Raw genomic sequence first — 25839 nt, 5'->3', positions numbered from 1 at the left:
GTGAGGAAAAACTCATTCTGATTGGCTGGGCCTGGCTCCCCAGTGGGTCATGTGAAATCCATAGATTAGGACAAAATGAATTGATTTAAATTGGCTGATGTCCTTCAATGAACTGTAACTCAGTAAAATTGTTGAAATTGTTACATGATGCGATTATATTTTTGTTCAGTGTACATTTTGGGTCAATGGCTGTGTGGGGAAAGACGTCTACAAACAAAATGAATGGACAATGAAAGGTTTTGAATGTAAGACTGGCTGTGTTACATGTTTTACCAGTTTGGAGTTTTTAAGAGTTTTGAAAATTCACCACATACTTGTGAAAATAGTACCAAAGCAATAAAAAAAACATTCATGGAAACAGAGACCTACCCTTTGCGTGGCACTGTGCGCAAAAGCGGACTCGCAACAAAATGGTGTGGTCAAACAGTTTGGTCACATTTTGTCAGCTCATGTGGAGACCTAAATGGTACTTCAGGTCAAAAAGCTGTTGAGGAGAATAAATCCGGTTTTAAAAACTGGACCTCCTCCATCCTTGGGAGCATCTTTGTTGAAACAACAATGAATTGAGTGAGATTAATAGTTATAGCCTATACCTTATCATTGCATCAATATAATAAAATAGAAAGGCTATGTTAGCATTGCATCAATACCCACTCAATAGCAGTGTGTCCTTAGTTAACTAGTTGCTTTCCTGGAAAATGTCTTCCATAGGCCTACATGTAGATCTAGTGGGCTATATGCTACCTTTATAGTTTAGGCTACTCATCAAAAGTTTAATAAATTAAAGTGTGTCCAAATAGCATTTAATATATCAGACATTTTATTAGTACAACTGATTTCTATTACAAACAGATATTATAATGTATAGTCATTATTCACACAATATAGGAATGATATTCAAAGCACATTTGGTAGTGATTGATAGTTAAGTTATAGTAACTTACTATATCTTAAAGCCCTGCAAAATTGTAATTTTACATTAAAATAATACGGAACTGTGTTGTTGAATATGTTTTGAGTCACCTGAAATGACAATTGAACACTTTACTCACAGTCTGTAATTCTATCACACAATCCAATGTAATCTGTTTTCCCAAGCATTGCAACTACTGAACTTTCTTGGCTAACAGAACAGACATTTTCACAGCCTAAATAAACCCAACTCTTTCAAGTTACAATTCTGAATAAACACTCTGTTTTGAGAAATTAGATTATCAAATATTTCTACCTCAATTTAAACTTCATTAATAATTATTATACTTACATAATCATTTAGGTATATTTTCAGTATCCATGAGAACATTGACACAACCATAGCTAAACTTCCGATCTCTGGTTGATGGCTACATTGTTATAAGTAATAATTAATATATTTTCCCACATTATTATTAATCCCACATTTCACTTGAATGATAAATGGAACACCTATACAAAATTGAGCCCGTCAATACTGAAACCATAATAAAACATTTAAAAAATTATTCCAGACAGATCAATTCATGTCTCTCTCTAAAACCATCAACATTTAAAACGAGCCTATTGCACAAAAACATATTTTCGGCCCATAAAATACAGGTATAGTAACAGTTACAGGTATATATTTCACATTCTTAATTTCTCACAATTATGAGCAAAGCCCTCATGTTGATTGTTTAAAGGCCCAGCGCAGTCAAAAATGTGATTTTTCTCTTTGTTTTATATATATATATATATATATATATATATATATATATATATATATATATATATATATATCCACACCATGTGGTTGGAATAAGATAATGTCCTTTTAGTGTAAGAGCTGTTTGAAAAGACCGCCTGAAATTTCAGCCTGTTTTGGTGGGATGGATGGAGTTTTGGCCTACCTGGAGGACATCACCAGGCGGTAAATTAGTTAATAGACCAATAAGAAAGAGAGTTCCAGTTTTCCGCTCCTCACTCAGACCACTCCCAGACTGTCCTAGCTAAATTCTTGCATGAGAAATTGCTCTAAATTTTTGTTTATTTTTGACCATTTTTAATTAAAACAATCACAGTATTGTAAGGTACTTAATTGTTACCCAGAAATTATTTGATATTGAGATAAAAACGGCTGCATTGGATCTTTAAGACAAAAGTGCTAAACAGTGTTTCAGATCTTGAGTCAGGAACATGCCAGGATACACTTGAGCTACACCGAAGGATATCTGACAAGTTTTTGCAGGAAACAAACTTTTTTTTACAATATATCATTTTTGCAATTAATCAATTTGCTATTGACAGACTAAATGTCGGTGTAAATGCAGTCTCGAAAATAGGAAAGGGTAAGAGTGAGGGATTTTATTAATCTAATCTCACATATAAAGCAAAAATACAGTGATATAGTGAAATATATTATTATATTAGAAATACAAAGTAGTATAAGTCATTAATTTATAGGGTTAACCACACAGCTACAACAGCCATCTTAGCCGATTACCAGAACGCCCCTAAGGTTGACAGAACATGATTATATATATATATATATATATTATATATATATATATATATATATATTTATATTTATATACACATATACATAATATACACACCACAATAATATATAAATCATTACAGGATATTTTGAGCCAAAGAGAGACAATCACTGTCAGTGCAGTTTAGGCTCAAAACATCCAGAAATCATGTACACGTCACAATATCCTCAATAATGTCATGATATAAAAGAGACTATGTAGAGAGAATACAGTGTCTTCAGAAAGTATTCACACCCCTTGACTTTTTCCACGTTGTTGTGTTACAACCTGAATATAAAATTGATTACATTGAGATGTTGTGTCATTGGACTACACAATATCCCATAATGTCAAAGCGGAATTATGTTTTTAATTTTATTTGACAAATTAAAGAAAAATGATAAACTGACATTTCTTGAGTCAATACGTATTCAACCCATTTGTTATAGCAAACCTAAATAAGTTCAGGAGCAAAAATGTGCTTAACAAGTCACATAAGTTGCATGGACTGTGTGCAATAATAGTGTTTAAGATGATTTTTGAATGACTACCTAATCTCTGTACCCCACACATACAATTATCGGTAAGGTACCTCAGTCGAGCAGTGAATTTCAAACACAGATTCAACCACAAAGACCAGGGAGGTTTTCTAATGCCCCACAAAGAAGGGCACCAATTGGTAGATGGGTTTTGATAAAAAGCAGACATAGAATATCCATTTGAGCATGGTGAAGTTATTAATTACACTTTGGATAGTGTATCAATACACCCAGTCACTACAAAGGTACAGGCGTCCTTCCAAACTCAGTTGCCAGAGAGGAGGGAAACAACTCAGGGATTTCCCCATGAGGCCAATGGTGACTTTAAACAGTTACAGAGGTTAATGGCTATGATAGGAGAAAAGTGAGAATGAATCAACCACATTGTAGTTACTCCACAGTACTAGCCTAATTGACAGAGTGAAAAGAAAGAAGCCTGTACAGAATTACAATATTCCAAAACATGCATCATGTTTGTCCTTAATACAAAGTGTTATGTTTTGGGCAAATCTAATACAACACATTATTGAGTACCACTCTCCATATTTTCAAGCATCGTGGTGGCTGCATCATGTTATGAGTATGCTTGTAATCGTTAAGGACTGGGGAGTTTTCAGGATAAAAAAATAAACAGAAGGGAGCTAAACACAGGCAAAATCCTAGAGGGAAACCTGGTTCAGTCTGCTTTCCACCAGACACGGGGCGATTAATTCACCTTTCAGCAGGACAATAACCCAAAACACAAGGCCAAATCTACACTGGAGCTGCTTACCAAGAAGACTGTGAATGTTCCTGAGTGGCCGAGTTACAGTTTCGACTTAAATCTACTTGAAAGTATATGGCAAGATCTGAAAATAGTTGTTCTAGCAATGATCAACAACCAATTTCACAGGGCTTGAAGAATTTTGAAAAGAGTAATGTGCAAATGTTGCACAATCCAGGTGTGGAATGCTCTTAGAGACTTACCCAGAAAGACTCCTAGCTGTAATCGCTGCCAAAGGTGCTTCAACAAAGTATTGACTCAGGGGTGTGAATACTTATGGAAATTAGATATGTTTGTATTTCATTTACAATACATTTGCAAAAATGTCTAAAAACATGTTTTCACTTTGTCATTATGGGGTATTGTGTGTAGAGGGGTGAGAAAAATATATATTTTTATCCATTTTGAATTCAGGCTGTAACAAGACAACATTTGGAATAAGGGGTATGAATACTTTCTGAAGGCACTATATAGGCTATATAGAGACTTGATGTTGACTGATAAATTGATTTGCATTAATGACCATGTAACACTGTCAAATCAACAAATGTAGAGAGCAATTTTCTTGAATGAACAACAACATAGCCTACAGCACTAGTGGTTACCAGTCTATTTCTGTTGATGGCAACTCCTTCGCCGATGTCATGCCAAAGACTTTTGGCTCAGAAAGATTGTAGTATTGTTGAATGCTGAGAATAGTCTGCCACGCAATCACTGCTGTACTACCACTGAGAGAATGAAGTAAATTAACACATAAAAGGGGCTAAGACATCTATAGCTAAAGAAAGGGATTGCAGCTGATATGAGTGCTACAATGGACAAGGTGTGCTTAACTCGGATTCACACTTAGATATTAGCATAGCTGTATGCTGCTAATTTATAAATTGACAACTTGTCCATTGTTATTGCCCCACACTACACCGCATTAGCTAATGCTAACAAAAACCTGTCGATAAATGGAACACAGGAAAACCTTACAATGTCAAATAGTCCTAACTACAGTAGCCTACATGTCTAAGGTTTGTCTAAATAAGTGGAGGTAGTAAGACATTGACATCACAAAATACCATAAAACATGATCTATTAAATCTATAGCTTATTGAAATCAGAAACACAGTGCATGACGATGTATTGCAAATGACATGATCAGAAAATGTATATATTTCTTGTTGTTTCACACGTAAAGTACACAACTACATGACTCTAGCAGGCAGATTATAAAAATAAACCTAAAGCTATCATTGTGCTGGGTCAGGCCTCTGTGTGGGAAAAAACAGGTGGTTTGGCTCCATTGTGAATTGGCACAGTTTGTCAGGTGGATGTCAGCTATACAGTTCCTGCCTGTTGTGTTTGGTGGGGAATGAGCAGAACACATGTTCTATGTGGGTAGATAGAGAACAGGACAATGGCTCAGGTGGCGTAGCAGCAATGGACCAGCTTCTGTCTCCAAACCAGGATCCTCTCTCTCATTTCAGTCCTCTCATTTCTCTCTCTCAATCTCTCACACCACCGTGCTGACAGAGGGGTCTGACAAGTTGAGCTGGCCTGTGATGTCCGTGGGATAAGGCTGCAGAGAGTATGGGAAGAATACAAAAGAGAACAAATGATTTCATCTGTACTCACATCATATATATTCACGGTGCATACAACACAACAAATGTTATGTAACATGATTATGTCATACATTTCATCAAGTCCCCCCTCAAGGCAGTGTTTGCCTGTGATTCGGAATGGTTGTTTGGACAGATCAAGCTCAGCACCGCAGGGACCCTATGAACTGTGCATGCTGATCAATAAACAAAGCAAGGTCACAGATGTGAGACTAAGCTACAGTGTTGTTGCCAAGTAACTGGATTTTTTTCCCGCTGTATGGTATTGATTTATACAGAGACGTGTTGTCCCAGCCCATTTAGCATATTTTGCCTGCAAGTGTAATATGGATTTTCAAATGAATGCTAAATGTCATACCCTGACATTTTGGAGCACAGAACACAATTTATCATCAGTGTTGGGAAGAATTTTCAGTTTGGTGTTACAAAGGGTCTATGAAAGGGCCTATCCTCGGTTACCATGGAAACTGACATGATAATATCCAGGCACGGATGTTTTTGTCCTGCTGAGAAATAGTTAATTTTACCACGGATTACCAATTACCATTGTATAAAAGTGATTATAATGCTGTCGATGAAAGACATGAAGCTATTTATCATTCAAAACTACCACCACCTTAAAAAAGTTTTATTGTGTCAAGTATTCTTGTTGTGACCAAGAAATCCTTAAAGGAAATGTAAAAAGTTGACATGATATTCCACGAAAATGAGATTGTACCAAGGGTACAACGTTGTGGAACGTTAAGATAGAGATAATCTATTGTATGTAGAATAAAAATGCCTTTCTGACATGTAGAATAAGGAAACACATCAGTTTTATTCATGGCATTTCTATCTGCGACGTTCAACAACCTTTGACTACTGAGCATGTGTGACCTCACTGTTTCCAATGCCGTTACAATTTTAGGTACAGCTTCACATTCCGAATCATAGCTCACAGCACCTCCTGCCAACAGACAGGCGAACAGCATGACAACAGTCTACACCAGTGTTTCCCAACCCTGGTCCTCGTATACCCCAACAGTACACATTTTTAGTTTAACCCTGGACAAGCACACCTGATTCCACTTGTCAACTAATCATCAAGCCCTCAATAAGATGAATGAGGAGTGTTTTCCCATGGCTACAACAACAATGTATACTGTTGGGGGTACTCCAGGACCAGGGTTGGGAAGCACTGGTCTTCTCCACAACAACCAAGGAGGTGGAAAGAAGCAGTGTGGCATATGGTGTGGATACTGATACTCACAATCCGTTGAAATCCATTTATAAATAAACACTGATATAAAATAATAGGATGGTTACAACAAAAATAAATGGGTCAATTCCAATAAAAAGTGTAGGATTTTTTTGTGGGTAGTTTTAGGCTACCTATTTTTATCACTAAATAATAATACAAAATTAATATAAAAATAAAATTGGATTGATTGTCTACAGAGACAGGGCTCGGGAAGATTGACAAACTGCTTTGGATGGCACAACCTGGAGGCAAAAAGTAAAACAAAATAAACTGTTTTTGAAATGACTAAAATGTTCAGCTGACAATACCAATGCTCAACGGACTGGAATACACTCCAATCCTCTGTCTAGACTTTGTAGCCTGGTAATCCAAGTCTGTTTGTGCTTCAGCCAAGTAAGTCCTCTCTGAGTTCATCCATTGTCACACCAAACATGTATGGCATCACAAAGAGTTAGCTACAGCACACCAGGCTATTATAAAACTACATTCAGTATGAATCCTGCTACAGTAACCATATTTACAGTATTCATATGTCCATATACAGTTCCAGTACTCATGGAACGAACGTGTTGAGCTCTGGGTAATCTAGTGTAGAAATGATTGTCATTAAATGACCAAGTATTCAACATAAAAACGTTTGTTTGAGATTTATCATCAGGACGATACGCAATCCACAAGGACATAAATGGCATGCATATACAGTGCCTTGCAAAAGTATTCATCCCCCTTGGCGTTTTTCCTATTTTGTTGCATTACAACCTGTAATTTAAATGGATTTTTATTTGGATTTTATGTAATGGACATACACAAAATAGTCCAAATTGGTGAAGTGAAATGAAAAAAAATTACTTGTTTCAGAAAATTAAAAAAAATTAATAATTGAAAAGTGGTGCGTGCATATGTATTCACCCACTTTGCTATGAAGCCCCTACATAAGATCTGGTGCAACCAATTACCTTCATAAGTCACATAATTAATTATACAAAGTCCACCTGTGTGCAATCTAAATGTCACATGATCTGTCACACGATCTCAGTATACATACATCTGTTCTGAAAGGCCCCAGATTCTGCAACACCACTAAGCAAGGGGCTCCACCAAGCAAGCGGCACCATGAAGAACAAGGAGCTCTCCAAACTGGTCAGGGACAAAGTTGTGGAGAAGTACAGATCAGGGTTGGGTTAGAAAAAAATATCAGAAACTTTGAACATCCCACGAAGCACCAATAAATCTGTTATTAAAAAATGGAAAGAATATGACACCACAATAAACCTACCATGAGAGGGCTGCCCACCAAAACTCACAGACCAGGCAAGGAGGGCATTAATCAGAGAGGCAACAAAGAGACCAAAGATAACCCTGGAGGAGCTGCAAAGCTCCACAGCAGAGATTGGAGTATCTGTCCATAGGACCACTTTAAGCCATACACTCCACAGAGCTGGGCTTTACAGAAAAGTGGCCAGAAAAAAGCCATTGCTTAAAGAAAAAATAAAGGCATGTGGGAGACTCACCAAACATATGGAAGATGGTACTCTGGTCAGATGAGACTAGAATTGAGCTTTTTGGCCATCAAGGAAAACGCTATGTCTGGAGCAAACCCAACACCTCCCATCACCCCGAGAACACCCTCCCCACAGTGAAGCATGGTCGTGGCAGCATCATACTGTTGGGATGTTTTTCATCGGCAGGGACAGGTAAACTGGTCAGAATTGAAGGAATGATAAATACAGGGAAAATCTTGAGGGAAACCTGTTTCAGTCTTCCAGAGATTTGAGACTGGGATGGAGGTTCACTTTCCAACAGGAAAATGACCCTAAGCATACTGCTAAAGCAACACTCAAGTGGTTTAAGGGGAAACATTTTGGAATGGCCTATTCAAAGACCAGTCCTCAATCTAATTGAGAATCTGTGGTATGACTTAAAGATTGCTGTGCACAGGTGCAACCCATCCAACTTGAAGGAGCTGGAGCAGTGTGACCTCACTGTTTCCAATGCCGTTACAATTTTAGGTACAGCTTCACATTCCGAATCATAGCTCACAGCACCTCCTGCCAACAGACAGGCGAACAGCATGACAACAGTCTACACCAGTGTTTCCCAACCCTGGTCCTCGTATACCCCAACAGTACACATTTTTAGTTTAACCCTGGACAAGCACACCTGATTCCACTTGTCAACTAATCATCAAGCCCTCAATAAGATGAATGAGGAGTGTTTTCCCATGGCTACAACAACAATGTATACTGTTGGGGGTACTCCAGGACCAGGGTTGGGAAGCACTGGTCTTCTCCACAACAACCAAGGAGGTGGAAAGAAGCAGTGTGGCATATGGTGTGGATACTGATACTCACAATCCGTTGAAATCCATTTATAAATAAACACTGATATAAAATAATAGGATGGTTACAACAAAAATAAATGGGTCAATTCCAATAAAAAGTGTAGGATTTTTTTGTGGGTAGTTTTAGGCTACCTATTTTTATCACTAAATAATAATACAAAATTAATATAAAAATAAAATTGGATTGATTGTCTACAGAGACAGGGCTCGGGAAGATTGACAAACTGCTTTGGATGGCACAACCTGGAGGCAAAAAGTAAAACAAAATAAACTGTTTTTGAAATGACTAAAATGTTCAGCTGACAATACCAATGCTCAACGGACTGGAATACACTCCAATCCTCTGTCTAGACTTTGTAGCCTGGTAATCCAAGTCTGTTTGTGCTTCAGCCAAGTAAGTCCTCTCTGAGTTCATCCATTGTCACACCAAACATGTATGGCATCACAAAGAGTTAGCTACAGCACACCAGGCTATTATAAAACTACATTCAGTATGAATCCTGCTACAGTAACCATATTTACAGTATTCATATGTCCATATACAGTTCCAGTACTCATGGAACGAACGTGTTGAGCTCTGGGTAATCTAGTGTAGAAATGATTGTCATTAAATGACCAAGTATTCAACATAAAAACGTTTGTTTGAGATTTATCATCAGGACGATACGCAATCCACAAGGACATAAATGGCATGCATATACAGTGCCTTGCAAAAGTATTCATCCCCCTTGGCGTTTTTCCTATTTTGTTGCATTACAACCTGTAATTTAAATGGATTTTTATTTGGATTTTATGTAATGGACATACACAAAATAGTCCAAATTGGTGAAGTGAAATGAAAAAAAATTACTTGTTTCAGAAAATTAAAAAAAATTAATAATTGAAAAGTGGTGCGTGCATATGTATTCACCCACTTTGCTATGAAGCCCCTACATAAGATCTGGTGCAACCAATTACCTTCATAAGTCACATAATTAATTATACAAAGTCCACCTGTGTGCAATCTAAATGTCACATGATCTGTCACACGATCTCAGTATACATACATCTGTTCTGAAAGGCCCCAGATTCTGCAACACCACTAAGCAAGGGGCTCCACCAAGCAAGCGGCACCATGAAGAACAAGGAGCTCTCCAAACTGGTCAGGGACAAAGTTGTGGAGAAGTACAGATCAGGGTTGGGTTAGAAAAAAATATCAGAAACTTTGAACATCCCACGAAGCACCAATAAATCTGTTATTAAAAAATGGAAAGAATATGACACCACAATAAACCTACCATGAGAGGGCTGCCCACCAAAACTCACAGACCAGGCAAGGAGGGCATTAATCAGAGAGGCAACAAAGAGACCAAAGATAACCCTGGAGGAGCTGCAAAGCTCCACAGCAGAGATTGGAGTATCTGTCCATAGGACCACTTTAAGCCATACACTCCACAGAGCTGGGCTTTACAGAAAAGTGGCCAGAAAAAAGCCATTGCTTAAAGAAAAAATAAAGGCATGTGGGAGACTCACCAAACATATGGAAGATGGTACTCTGGTCAGATGAGACTAGAATTGAGCTTTTTGGCCATCAAGGAAAACGCTATGTCTGGAGCAAACCCAACACCTCCCATCACCCCGAGAACACCCTCCCCACAGTGAAGCATGGTCGTGGCAGCATCATACTGTTGGGATGTTTTTCATCGGCAGGGACAGGTAAACTGGTCAGAATTGAAGGAATGATAAATACAGGGAAAATCTTGAGGGAAACCTGTTTCAGTCTTCCAGAGATTTGAGACTGGGATGGAGGTTCACTTTCCAACAGGAAAATGACCCTAAGCATACTGCTAAAGCAACACTCAAGTGGTTTAAGGGGAAACATTTTGGAATGGCCTATTCAAAGACCAGTCCTCAATCTAATTGAGAATCTGTGGTATGACTTAAAGATTGCTGTGCACAGGTGCAACCCATCCAACTTGAAGGAGCTGGAGCAGTTTTCTTTGAAGAATGTACAAAAATCCCAGTGGCTTGTTGTGTCAAGCTTATAGAGACATACCCCAAGAGACTTGCAGCTGTAATTGCTGCAAAAGGTGGCTCTACAAAGTATTGGCTTGTGGGTGGGGGGGGGGGATGAATACTTATGTACGCTCAAGTTTTCAATATTTTGTCTTATGTCTTGTTTGTTTCACAATAAAAAATATTTTGCATCTTCAAAGTGGTAGGCATGTTGTGTAAATCAAATGATACAAACCCCCCCAAAATCCATTTTATTTCAAGGTTGTAAGGCAACAAAATAGGAAAAATGCCAAGGGGAGTGAATATTTTCATAAGCCACTGTATTATATTATATCTCTTTTCATTCCCAGCAGCATTTGTTGATTGAAACACGACAAGTAAATATTGTTTGGTCAAACACACTCGACAGGAGATCCCTTAAAATGGAAAGTCTGTGGAAAGAAAAGAGAATGTAAAGTCTGTTACCCGGTGCATTTGGCTTTTTCTTGGCCATTATTTTTGTAATGAAAGGAAACAAACACACAAAATGTGACACACACAAAGGAAGGTGCAGCACAGACCAATCAGTGAAAGGAGACAAACAAACATACACAACTAAAAAGGAGAGCACAAACCAAAATGGTGTCTAGTTTAGCCACAGGAGAAAGACCAGCATAAGAACTAGCACTTGTATCCCTTTGCATAGTAGTCATTAAAAACACCTTTTTTATCAAAGAAAACGAAAGCCCTTAGCTTCAGACTGCCTACTCATGCTCATATCGATTTCCTTCTTTTGGTTTTGGACAAATGTCTGGATGGTTTATCGATGACTGACTGACAGACACGTGGCCATGACTGTAACTCCATGTGTGAGGGTGACTGACACGAGCCTGGAATGAAACGTTTTGCGAGAAGAGATGACAGAAGAGAGAGAAAAAAGGATGAGGTAAAGGAAGAGAGGAAGAGAGAGAATTACAAGGGAGGGTGTCATTTCCTTCAACTCCTTACCGTGTCTTTGGAGGACCTACGTCTCTTGATGTTGGAGGCCAGGTTGGTACTGATGGACCTAAAAGAGGTTTTCTGTTTGGAGTCAGGCTCTGCTCTATCACTTTTCCTATCCTAAAATAAATATATATGTAGAAACATTATTGGTGTTCCCTGATGAAGGAGTGTGTTTGGTCTCAGTGCCCCCCCCCCCCCACACACACACACATTACTACATTACTGTACACCAAAACTGCAGAGTAACATGCAGAGTAGTTACACTACTCTCTATTTCAATTACCAGCTTTAATATGGTCCCGTATCTCATGTCCACTTTCTGTCTACACCCAATGCCGTGTGGACATATAAAGTATCCTAGAATTGGAGCCGGGTTACTATTAAAATCTGGGTATATTTCTTCTGGCTACTTTTTGAGGACTGCCTCGGATGGCATGGCACAGTAAAATAAGAACCATCCATGGTTATTTTACTTCAAGACCAAAAGCAAAAGCATGAGCAAAAGAAAATGAGCTAAAACGAATGCAATAAAGACAACAATAAGGCAAAGCAAAACATTTTTAGGGGGGGGGGGGGGCTGGTTATACAATGATCAGTAAGAACAGTAAGGTCCCTTGCGTTCTACCAACACTAGCATAATGGCGTTTCTCCCACGACAAAGAGAGCGATGAAGACTATGAGGAGCAGGGGAAGTAGATTTTGGTTATGAGTGTGACTTCAACCAGAAAACATGCAGTGCAGGAAAACCAAAAGGGATACAGTATGTAGAATGAGTGGTATGATGTCGAACCTATAGGCCAGCACTGTCCCACATGAACTTGTGTCTTCTTGGTGGCTATAATCCCCTAATAGTCCTTGACTCCTCAAAAAGCATGGACCAGTACAATTCCAAATAACAGATAAGGGAGTCTGATTATAAATAGCTAAATACTGTATATTGCTTTGTGATTTGTTTTAGATGTCTAAATAATTTGGAACATTCTTTTCACGTTTTACCCTTTGAAACACAGTATATCAGTATATTCAAGAGATTATTACATCCAGGATATCAACAACAACAGTGAAATCATTGCAGAATCCCCCTTTACAATCTCCACAATTGTGTTCATCTCCTTTTCATTGCAACCTTCTCAGACCGTTCACCATTGAATGAGGTTGCTCAACAACACCGCCTTCATCAGAGAGCTGTCTGGAATCGTTTGAAATGCTAATACAGCCCGAGGACAGGCGACTAGTCATGCATTTCAAATATGGGGAGAAATATAGTTGGTCGAAAAGCATACAGTACATGTAGTGCACCTGAAATTAGGGCACGTTTTTTTAAATATGGACATGTACACCCTTCATACGTTTGGCTTAGAGTATAAATCACACATAAATCAATAATACATAATTCAGTCAAAAGCAGGGCATCCATCTTTTAACATAATGAGAATTTGTACAGTATTCATTTGACCTTACAACAATACACAGTGGCCCAGTGGATATGTCCCAAAACAAATATTAGCCGGCCTTGCTTGTGTTTTTCGCCTTCCATAGAAAACAATACCGAATACAACATCTAAAGGAGATCTATTTAGACTTGTTTACCTCACGGCTCAGTAGTCGGAAAGAACAAGACAATTTGTCAAAGCTTCAAAGAGCAGTAAGTGCTCTCTCCGTTGAACTGAACAAGGAAATGCTTTTACTGTTGTCACAGCCTGATCTATTTCACTTGTCCTTGTGTTTGTATCCACCCCCCTCCAGGTGTCGCCCATCTTCCCCACTTATCCCCTGGGTATTTATACTTGTGTTTTCTGTCTGTCTGTGCCTGTTCGTCTTGTTTATTCAAGCCAACCAGCGTTTTGTGTCTCAGCTCCTGCTTTTTCCAGTCTCTCTTTTCCCAACCTCCTGTTTTGACCCCTGCCTGTCCTGACTCCGAGCCCGTCTGCCTGACCTTGAGCCTGCCTGCCGTCCTACACCTTTGCCCCTACTCTGGATTATCGACCCCTGCCTGCCTTGACCCATTGTTTGCCTGCCCCTGTTGTTACAATAACACAGTCTACACTTGGGTCTTACCTGAAACCTGATAACTGTACTATTGTAATTGGGGGCCCTATAGTAATGGCCCTATGGCTGGTAGTGTGTGGGAGTGCCCGACCCAATGTTATGGCCTCTGGCACAAGCAGGCGAGGACTTGCAGCAAAATTCACCTCATTGTTGTCCATTGAGATAGAAAATACTTCAAATGAAACTGCTATTTTTATTATCTTCCCCAAACAGCTTGCATCAGTCTAAACAATCTGTCAACACTGAAAATCAAGTTTATTTTGGTGAGAAGTTATACACAGGCATCTAATGTTGTTGCTTCTGCTTTCAACTGGTAGTGTACCCCGAATATAGTACTCACAGATGACAGAAAGTTAAAGGACCTACAAAGCTAAGCAGCCACTAGCTTTGGTCCCATCGCAAAATGACAACAAGTTGCTTCTGGTCTGCAACTACTAGAGGAAAGCACACTAACGCTTTGGACCAGAGAACATTTTCATGAAATGAGATTCACATTAGCTGGTCCCACTTGACACAATCGTCAACGTAATTAAGAAATATATAGCTCAAGTTCAACCTTCACATTTTACAACCAATTAGACCATGTTTAGAAAAAAAAGGTTTCTCTAAACTGTTGGAGGGTTTAATCAGTGGCTGGGAGCATTGCATGCTACTACAGAGTCTTATATGGCTTGTTTTGTTTGGCTTGAGTTGGGTCGGTAATCACCAGTACATAGTACCGGCACCTTGAATATCGGCTTAAAAAAATATTATGAGCACTGGCACCTATTTCAGATCCACTTCAAGCACTGGCTTGTACAATATGGATTATATGGTGTGTCAACCAAAGCTAGCCTGCTAAGCCTTTCAAGACACAAAAGGCCAAAGCCCTGTTACTTTCCGATCCCCCTTTACAAACAGTACATGGACATGATGTGCGTCAAGAGAGACCATTGACCAGGAGATGCTTGGGTGCCACCCGTTGTGCTATTCAGTAGCCTAGCCCTTTAGTGAGAGAGCCGGGCCCAGTGTGCATCTGGCTGACTGTACACCAACATCAGAGCTTCCTGGTGCCCCACTGCACTCACCCGGGGTGCACTGCCCCGGTGCACCCCCCTCCCACTGCACTCCCCCACTCTGCCCTTCACAGAGAGAGAGGGGTGGGGGAAGGGGGTCATCGTACCCTCCAGGCAGGGGACCGGCCATGTCCTTGTGCGCTCAGACACACAGCAGCAGAAGACGAGGATAATGAAATCAGTCCTTTCACAGGCGCTGGGGAGTGTGCTGTACGTATGCATGTGGAGCTGCAAATATCCTCGCAGCTGATTGTTACATTCATGTTTTGGGAGGGATTTGGAGTGCAAAAAAACATGGATCTCTCATTATAAGTCATTTCCAAATTTAGAGAAGTAGTATGCAGCCAGCTCAATTTCTATAATACTGTAGTACACCCAACTAGCTCTGTGGAAGGTTATAATTTAACTTTTTCTAATCCTGTCCATATGAATCACTCACCAATGAATCACTCGCGGTTACCTGCGACAATTTCAAAATACATGGAAAAAGGGTAGAATAATTACTGAATTGGCGAAGGCAAAGAATTTAATTAGATTTCAACAACAGACTATAAGTCTATGCCCAGTGAAGTTTATTATAAAAAAAGTTTTACAACCGCTGACCGGATTTACTAAGATCCCCACTGGCCGCATTAGATCCAGATGTGGTTTGCGAGTTGCGAGTTGCGAGTTTGAGACCCTACTCTACAGGATGTTGTCTGATGTGCTGCCCTGTTGGGGCCTGTGTATGAAGACGGGCAGATCATACCTGTAGGTTCTTCCTCCACACGTTGACCGCAGCGAAGGCCAGCTGCATCTGCTTCCTGCGGGCATCTTTGTGGCGCTTATACGCAATCTCAATAAAGATGAGGAAGATTCCAGCAACGATACCCCCAGCAACCAACATGAACACACCTGTTAGGAGACAATGTGGACATGCCAACCTGTTACTTTACTGACTGCGGTGCACAGGCCATACTATTAACCCAAGTCACCAGTGGCCCCTGCGTCCTCCATGGAGAACCATTTTGAGCACAATGAACCTAATGACAATAATAAACTTCTGCAGATTAAGAAATACCTTCACACCAATTTGAATACCTACACACCTGCTATAGACTAACGTTCTGGCTCACACAAGCGGGGGCTACTTCCTTACACACCGGTTTACTATTTGCATTTCCTCTCATTTCTGTATCATTATGGACTAAATTGGAGAACCGTACATACCTGCCATGTTCTCAAAAGTGAGGGTGGCCGGGGCATTACTCCTGGAGTCACACTCCTGGTATCTCACCCAGGTTTTATCTAGTTCCTCCATGAACCCATTCTCATGAGAGCTGTTATGGGAGAAGAGCCAGATCATACTTTAGGTTAGGTCTCAAACAGTAAATACTGATACAATACATAGAGTATACTATGGGGTGGTTTCCTGGACACACATTAGGCTTAGTGCTGGACTAAAAAGTTACAGTATTTCAATGGAGACTCTCCATTGACCATGCTTTTTAGTCTAGGACCAGGCTTAATCTGCGTCCAGGAAACCACCCTTATTATAATATTGTATGGTAGCATGTTACTTCAATAGTATCTTGTTGCTGGCCAATATTCACCTAAGAATGGACAGGGAAACATTTTGCTTCCAAGGGCTGTCCTTCCGCATGCCTATGCCGAAGCCGGAGCGGAAGAACAGCTCTCCCGTTGTCACCAAGTCACACTTCTGTGATGCCTCAAACTCCAGGACGGCAGAGTCCCAGATGAACGCGTGCAGTTTGCTGAGGGAGGGAGGGACACGGACAACAGGGAAGAGGAGGAATGGATTGAATGAGTGTACGAAAATGCACAGTAGACAACCACATCATGTCATTATTGTCTTCCTCGCACTATTGCTCACCTGGGATAGCATACATACTGTACATTCAGCATTATGGCCTCCCCCATTGGAATTTTCAGTGTATTAAACCCCCACCCCCATCCTCTGGTGCTACCCCAGCTGTTGCTCACTTGTCGCGCACAGCTTGGATGGCCTCAGCAGCGCTTTCGTAGTTGTGCTTCTCCATGTGGCGGTACATGGTGCTCAACTCCACTTGGCGCCGGAAGTAGATGTCCACCGAACTCTGCTTCACTGTGGCGTAGATGAACTTGTCTGATGGGTTTCGCAGCTGAGACACAGAGACACAAACAGAGCCACAGCAGTCAGTCATCCTCCATGACTGTCCTTTACATAAGCTTTCACCCATAAAATATCTGCTTATTTCCCCAGAATGCCATCAGCATTTCTTATCATTTTAAATTCATCTCAATCTTTCATTGATCCTAGGTGCATCAGGTGCATCTATTTTTTATATGTGTGTCTTTGTAATCACTGATGATGCTTGTGGTGATTTAAACAATTTCCCAAGTTGGGATCAATAAAGTACTAGTACTACTCTACTCTACACTCCCTATACTGCCGACTTTCAATAATAGCTTTTCACCCAAGGTCTATTTGGGCCCTCTCTAAGAGTTCCTATTACCAAGAAGACTAAAATGAAGGAGAAGAAAGAGAGACGATTTAGCGAAAGACCGCCATCTTGTTAGCATTAGTCTTAACTCCAATGGGAATGCTAACCTTTCATTTTTAATAGGCAGCGTGGTGCATTCTGGGTCAAGGAGTGCATAAAAGAGAACAGGGGGTACACATGGGTTCGCACTGCTAAAATTGCATTGCATACAGTACTGTAATGCGGTAAAATACAGTATACCATTTATGTAGCATAAGCTTTCATACAAAGTGACAACAGTGAGTCCACATATTCTCATATGTGATCCAAGTGGGAGTCAAACCCACAACTCTAACGCTGCTAGAGCCACACTTTTACGAACTGAGGCTCGTACAGAAGAACTACAACAATACCATAATAATTCAATCAAACGCTGAATCTTAAATAGCCGCCTGTCCCTTTTTAATAGCAGGACAATGGCACACATTTCAGCAAATAAACCTGTTTAAAAAAACACCGGTCTAAATAAATTGTTTACAAGGTTTACATGAATTACCATGAGTTGTTTACAAGGTTTATTGTTTGATTTGTTACAATAATCATTTTTTATCGGCAGAAAGAAACTGCTAACCATTGGCTACTAACAGCTGACAACTGCTAGCTAACTGGCAAGCACAAAAACAGTCAACAACTTCGGGAGTACAGACCCCAATAAATGGTCCGATCGCCCCCTAATGGTGAATGAGAATAATGATTATGCTAAGGAAGTTTTTTACTTGAAATAAAGGAATACTAAGACAAAATACATGTGATACAGTGTGTAAACTACACATTAGTGCAGGAAATGAACAAATTTAGAAAAATGCTGGAAGTGAATGCTGGAATTCAACAATTAAATATGCAAATGAGCAAATATGCTAAATATGCATTAAGGAAATAGATGCCTGGCTCAAATAGAAGCCTGTCTTTAATATCCACCTGTTTCGTCCAGTGATTTATGCAAATACTCTGGCTTTTCCTTTCCTATGGCAATCCTCACGAGAGACAGTTTCATCATAGCGCTTGATGGTTTTTGCGACTGCACATGAAGAAACGTTAAAAGTTCTTAAAATGTTCCGGATTGACTGACCGTCATGTCTTAAAATAATGATGGACTGTTGTTTCTATTTGCTTATTTGAGCTGTTCTTGCCATAAAATGGACTTGGTCTTTCACCAAAAAGGGCTATCTTCTGTATACCACCCCTATTTTGTCACAACACAACTGATTGGCTCAAACGCATTAAGGAAAGACATTTCACAAGTTAACTTTTAACAATGCACACCTGTTAATTGAAATTCATTCCAGGTGACTACCTCGTGAAGCTGGTTGAGAGAATGCCAAGGGTGTGCAAAGCTGATATCAAGGCTAGGGTGGCTACTTTGAAGAATCTCAAATATAAAATATATTTTTGATTAGTTTAACACTTTTTTGGTCACTATATGATTCCATATGTGTAATTCATAGTTTTGATGTATTCACTATAATTCTACAATGTAGAAAATAGTACAAATAAAGAAAAATCCTGGAATGAGTAGGTGTATATTAAATACTGTATATTATTTAGTATATGTAAAGACAAGATTAAATCAAGAATAGTCTGATGGGTGACAATATTAGCCTATCAACTGTGAATTATATATTTACCGGGAAATTTGAGGCATTATCAAGTGCTTGTTAAATTGTGAATGAGAGACTGATCAAGTGTGTCCAGACTGTGCAAAAAAACTAAGCAGAGCTCATGCTTTTAATGCAACTTTTTTCAAACCATCAATCAGGCAAGTGCACAGATAGGGCTCTACCTGTGCACATGCCCCTTTTCCCTTCCAGTCTCTAAAGCAACCTTTTGTTTTGGTATTTTGGTATTTCACGGCCCTGAGTACAATACAATACTGTAAAATTAATGAGAAAAAAATACGAAGATGTATGATTGCCATCCTCATGAGCTGACCACCCTCCCTCAGGCCAAGGATGTGGCATGCAATGACACCAATCCAGACCAAATGCTCACAACAAGCTTGATGCAAACGAATGCCTGCTAAACATTATGGTACTTTAATTTATTTAATTTGATTACGGTACACTTATACTGAGTTTACCAAACATTAGGAACACCTTCCTAGGGATGCTGGCTCATGTTGACTCCAATGCGTCCCATAATTGTGTCAAGTTGGCTGGATGTCCTTTGGGTGGTGGACCATACACACAGGATACTGTTGAGCGTGAAAAACCCAGCAGCGTTGCAGTTCTTGACACAAACCGGTGCGCCTGGTTCTTAATGTTTTGTATACTTAGTGTATGTTGTAATTATATCTGAACAATGCATAAATATTGATGCAAAGTAGCTAAGATGGGGAGAGGTCTGTCCATAATAAAGCGCTGTTCTGCCTTCATAAGAAATGCTATCAACAAAGCAGGTCCTACAGGCCCTAGTTTTGTCACACCTGGACTACTGCCCAGTCGTGTGGTCAGGTGCAACAAAGGAAAAAATTGCAATTGGCCCAGAACAGGGCAGCTCAGCTGGCCCTTAAATGTATGTGGAGTGCTATGTTGAATGCACAGAGCTGTCTGTTTGAACTACTAGCACACAGCTCAGATATCCACGCATACCCCACAAAACATGCCACCAGAGGTCTCTTCACAGGCCCCAAGTTCCGAACAGACTATGAGAGGCGCACAGTACTAAATAGAGCCATGAGTACATGGAACTCTATTCTACTTCAAATAACTAATGCAAGCAGTAAAATCAGATTTAAAAAAACAGATAAAAATACACCTTATGGAACAGCGGGGACTATGAAGACACACATGATAAAATACGCACTATACACACACGTACACATGGATTTTGTGTTTGGATTTTGTGTTTGACATGTGGTAGTAGAGCAGTGGCCTGAGGGCACACACTTAATGTGTTGTGAAATCGGTTTTTAATTGTATATAACTGCCTTAATGTTGCTGGACCCAAGGAAGAGCTAATCAGAGTCTACAGTGCCTTTCGAAAGCATTCAGACCCCTTGACTTTTTCAAAACTTTGTTACATTACAGCCTTATTCTAAAAATAAAAAAAAAATGTAATCCTCCACAATCTACACACAATTTTTTATTAATTTTTTTATTTCACCTTTATTTAACCCGGTAGGCTAGTTGAGAACAAGTTCTCATTTGCAACTGCGACCTGGCCAAGATAAAGCATAGCAGTGTGAGCAGACAACAAAGAGTTACACATGGAGTAAACAATTAACAAGTCAATAACACAGTAGAAACCAAAGGGGGAGTCTATATACAATGTGTGCAAAAGGCATGAGGAGGTAGGCAAATAATTACAATTTTGCAGATTAACACTGGAGTGATGAATGATCAGATGGTCATGTACAGGTAGAGATATTGGTGTGCAAAAGAGCAGAAAAGTAAATAAATAAAAACAGTATGGGGATGAGGTAGGTGAAAAAGGGTGGGCTATTTACCAATAGACTATGTACAGCTGCAGCGATCGGTTAGCTGCTCAGATATTTGATGTTTGAAGTTGGTGAGGGAGATAAAAGTCTCCAACTTCAGCGATTTTTGCAATTCGTTCCAGTCACAGGCAGCAGAGTACTGGAACGAAAGGCGGCCAAATGAAGTGTTGGCTTTAGGGATGATCAGTGAGATACACCTGCTGGAGCGCGTGCTACGGATGGGTGTTGCCATCGTGACCAGTGAGCTGAGATAAGGCGGAGCTTTACCTAGCATGGACTTGTAGATGACCTGGAGCCAGTGGGTCTGGCGACGAATATGTAGCGAGGGCCAGCCGACTAGAGCATACAAGTCGCAGTGGTGGGTGGTATAAGGTGCTTTAGTGACAAAACGGATGGCACTGTGATAGACTGCATCCAGTTTGCTGAGTAGAGTGTTGGAAGCCATTTTGTAGATGACATCGCCGAAGTCGAGGATCGGTAGGATAGTCAGTTTTACTAGGGTAAGCTTGGCGGCGTGAGTGAAGGAGGCTTTGTTGCGGAATAGAAAGCCGACTCTTGATTTGATTTTCGATTGGAGATGTTTGATATGAGTCTGGAAGGAGAGTTTGCAGTCTAGCCAGACACCTAGGTACTTATAGACGTCCACATATTCTAGGTCGGAACCATCCAGGGTGGTGATGCTAGTCGGGCATGCGGGTGCAGGCAGCGACCGGTTGAAAAGCATGCATTTGGTTTTACTAGCGTTTAAGAGCAGTTGGAGTCCACGGAAGGAGTGTTGTATGGCATTGAAGCTTGTTTGGAGGTTAGATAGCACAGTGTTCAAAGACGGGCCGAAAGTATATAAAATGGTGTCGTCTGCGTAGAGGTGGATCAGGGAATCGCCCGCAGCAAGAGCAACATCATTGATATACACAGAGAAAAGAGTCGGCCCGAGAATTGAACCCTGTGGCACCCCCATAGAGACTGCCAGAGGACCAGACAGCATGCCCTCCGATTTGACGCACTGAACTCTGTCTGCAAAGTAATTGGTGAACCAGGCAAGGCAGTCATCCGAAAAACCGAGGCTCCTGAGTCTGCCGATAAGAATATGGTGATTGACAGAGTCGAAAGCCTTGGCAAGGTCGATGAAGACGGCTGCACAGTACTGTCTTTTATCGATGGCGGTTATGATATCGTTGAGTACCTTGAGTGTGGCTGAGGTGCACCCATGACCGGCTCGGAAACCAGATTGCACAGCGGAGAAGGTGCGGTGGGATTCGAGATGGTCAGTGACCTGTTTGTTGACTTGGCTTTCGAAGACCTTAGATAGGCAGGGCAGGATGGATATAGGTCTGTAACAGTTTGGGTCCAGGGTGTCTCCCCCTTTGAAGAGGGGGATGACTGCGGCAGCTTTCCAATCCTTGGGGATCTCAGACGATATGAAAGAGAGGTTGAACAGGCTGGTAATAGGGGTTGCGACAATGGTGGCAGATAGTTTCAGAAATAGAGGGTCCAGATTGTCAAGCCCAGCTGATTTGTACGGGTCCAGGTTTTGCAGCTCTTTCAGAACATCTGCTATCTGGATTTGGTTAAAGGAGAACCTGGAGAGGCTTGGGCGAGGAGCTGCGGGGGGGGCGGAGCTGTTGGCCGAGGTTGAAGTAGCCAGGCGGAAGGCATGGCCAGCCGTTGAGAAATGCTTATTGAAGTTTTCGATAATCATGGATTTATCAGTGGTGACCGTGTTATCTAGCCTCAGTGCAGTGGGCAGCTGGGAGGAGGTGCTCTTGTTCTCCATGGACTTCACGGTGTCCCAGAACTTTTTGGAGTTGGAGCTACAGGATGCAAACTTCTGCCTGAAGAAGCTGGCCTTAGCTTTCCTGACTGACTGCGTGTATTGGTTCCGGACTTCCCTGAACAGTTGCATATCACGGGGACTATTCGATGCTATTGCAGTCCGCCACAGGATGTTTTTGTGCTGGTCGAGGGCAGTCAGGTCTGGGGTGAACCAAGGGCTGTATCTGTTCTTAGTTCTGCATTTTTTGAACGGAGCATGCTTATCTAAAATGGTGAGGAAGTTACTTTTAAAGAATGACCAAGCATCCTCAACTGACGGGATGAGGTCAATGTCCTTCCAGGATACCCGGGCCAGGTCGATTAGAAAGGCCTGCTCACAGAAGTGTTTTAGGGAGCGTTTGACAGTGATGAGGGGTGGTCGTTTGACTGCGGCTCCGTAGCGGATACAGGCAATGAGGCAGTGATCGCTGAGATCCTGGTTGAAGACAGCGGAGGTGTATTTGGAGGGCCAGTTGGTCAGGATGACGTCTATGAGGGTGCCCTTGTTTACAGAGTTAGGGTTGTACCTGGTGGGTTCCTTGATGATTTGTGTGAGATTGAGGGCATCTAGCTTAGATTGTAGGACTGGCGGGGTGTTAAGCATATCCCAGTTTAGGTCACCTAACAGAACAAACTCTGAAGCTAGATGGGGGGCGATCAATTCACAAATGGTGTCCAGGGCACAGCTGGGAGCTGAGGGGGGTCGGTAGCAGGCGGCAACCGTGAGAGACTTATTTCTGGAGAGAGTAATTTTCAAAATTAGTAGTTCGAACTGTTTGGGTATGGACCTGGAAAGTATGACATTACTTTGCAGGCTATCTCTGCAGTAAACTGCAACTCCTCCCCCTTTGGCAGTTCTATCTTGACGGAAGATGTTATAGTTGGGTATGGAAATCTCTGAATTTTTGGTGGCCTTCCTGAGCCAGGATTCAGACATAGCAAGGACATCAGGGTTAGCAGAGTGTGCTAAAGCAGTGAGTAAAACAAACTTAGGGAGGAGGCTTCTGATGTTGACATGCATGAAACCAAGGCTTTTTCGATTACAATACCCCATAATGACAAAGTGAAAACAGATTTAGATTTATTTTTGCTCATTTATTATTATTTTTAAACAGAAATACCTGATTTACATAGGTATTTTCCGACCCTTTGCTATGAGACTCAGATGCATCCTGTTTCCATTGATCATCCTTTTTTCTACAACTTGATTGGAGTCCACCTCTGGTAAATTCAATTGATTGGACATGATTTGGCACACACCTGTCTGTATAAGGTCCCACCGTTGACAAAAACCAAGCCAGGAGGTCGAAGGAATTGTCCGTAGAGCTCCGAGACAGGATTGTGTCTAAGCACAGATCTTGGGAAAGGTACCAAAACATTTTGCTCCAGCATTGAAGGTCTCCAAGAACACAGTGGCCTCCATCATTCTTTAATGGAAGAAGTTTGGAACCACCAAGACTTTGGCAACTCGGCCGAGAGCTGGCCACTCGGCCAAACTGAGCAATTGGGGGAGAAGGGCCTTTTTAACCTGCGTGTCGTGATCTCGTTTGGTGTGGGGGGGGCAAAATAAATGTATGCACGATAGCGCACGCACACAGCCGGTTTGGGTTCCGTGTTAGTTTGTGTGTGTGCTCACCCTGGGGTCATTGATGCCGGTGATGCGCTCCTCAGGCCGGTCCAACACTAGGAAGGCTGCCAGATTGGCTGTGTAGGATGCCACAATGATCATGGCAAATCCAGCCCACACCATACCTAAGATCCTTGCTGAAAAGCTCCGGGGTGCTCCTACAAACACAATCACAAACACAAACATAGTCACTCAGTTAACAGCAGCCAATTTCAATGTCCACTTGAATAGGTAGTCTACAAAGATCCTATTGAATTACTATATACTGTATGTTTCTATTAATAAATTACAATATTCTATACAGTATATAATTCCACGAGGTAGTCTGCATCTGAAGTGAAAACCTATTCCTATATACACTTGGTGCTATCTAGGGATTAGGGTACCATTTTAGACACATACATAGACTTAGGCCAGTGGATATTTACCTTCTCCTATCCCGGAGTTCAAAAGGACCCCCCAAGAGAACCACATGGCGGAGGATAAGGTGAGGGCGTCCTCTTCTTCTTCTTCGCTATTCACTTTAAACCTTCCAAATGGGCTGCGGTGCACACAAGACACATGTGAGCTCAAGTCTCTTTCAAGACACCAAACCTCCAACCTTTCCCACTGGATACAAACTGGTTGAATAGAAGGGCACCGTTGTCGAGGTAATTGAGGTAATATGTACATGTAGGTAGAGTGGGGGGCAATGCAAATAGTCTGGGTAGTTATTTGAATATATGTTCAAGAGTCTTATAGCTTGGGGGTAGAAGCTGTTTAGAAGCCTCTTGGACCTAGACTTGGCACTCCGGTACTGCTTGCCGTGTGGTAGCAGAGAGAACAGCCTATGACTAAGGTGGCTGGAGTCTTAGACAATTTTTAGTGCCTTCCTCTGACACCGCCTGATATAGAGGTCCTGGATGGCAGGAAGCTTGGCCCCGGTGATGTACTGGGAAGAATGTACTACCCTCGGAGGCCGAGCAGTTGCCATACTAAGCAGTGGTGCAACCTGTCAGGATGCTTTCGATGGTGCAGATGTAAAACCTTTTAAGGATCTGAGGACCATTGCAAAATCTTTTCAATCTCCTGAGGGGGAATAGGTTTTGTTGTACCCTCTTCGCGACTGTCTTGATGTGCTTGGACCATGTTAGTTTGTTGGTGTGGACGCCAAGGAACTTGAAGCTCTCAACCTGCTCCACTAATGCCCTGTCAGTGAGAATGGGGGCGTGCTCGGTCCTCATTTTCCTGTTGTCCACAATGATATCCTTTGTCTTGATCACATTGAGGGAGAGGTTGTTTTCCTGGCACCACACAGTCAAGTCTCTAACCTCCTCCCTGTAGGCTGTCTCATCGTTGTTGATGATCAGGCCTACCATTGTTGTGTCCTCGGCAAAT

At 41.3% G+C, this 25839-nt stretch overlaps 1 protein-coding gene across 2 annotated transcripts in view; it reads right to left on the bottom strand.

Annotated features, from left to right (window-relative positions):
- Positions 1-789: 789 nt before the first annotated feature.
- Positions 790-25839, bottom strand: part of grin1b (glutamate receptor, ionotropic, N-methyl D-aspartate 1b) — a 62535-nt gene continuing 37485 nt past the window's right edge. For both annotated transcript variants that reach the window (XM_031807602.1, XM_020476121.2), the window contains 7 exons: positions 24891-25003; positions 24472-24620; positions 17049-17206; positions 16658-16819; positions 16275-16384; positions 15814-15959; positions 790-5361 (listed from right to left, as the gene is read on the bottom strand). In XM_031807602.1, the coding sequence (XP_031663462.1) occupies positions 5296-5361; positions 15814-15959; positions 16275-16384; positions 16658-16819; positions 17049-17206; positions 24472-24620; positions 24891-25003 (904 nt within the window). In that variant the 3' untranslated portion in view covers positions 790-5295. The remainder of the gene's footprint in view (positions 5362-15813; positions 15960-16274; positions 16385-16657; positions 16820-17048; positions 17207-24471; positions 24621-24890; positions 25004-25839) is intronic.

This window comes from Oncorhynchus kisutch, linkage group LG3 (genome assembly GCF_002021735.2).
Source record: "Oncorhynchus kisutch isolate 150728-3 linkage group LG3, Okis_V2, whole genome shotgun sequence".
In the NCBI taxonomy this organism is placed as follows: Eukaryota; Metazoa; Chordata; class Actinopteri; order Salmoniformes; family Salmonidae; genus Oncorhynchus; species Oncorhynchus kisutch.
Note: the sequence above shows the minus strand (reverse complement) of the source record. Positions and strands in the feature narration are given on the sequence as shown.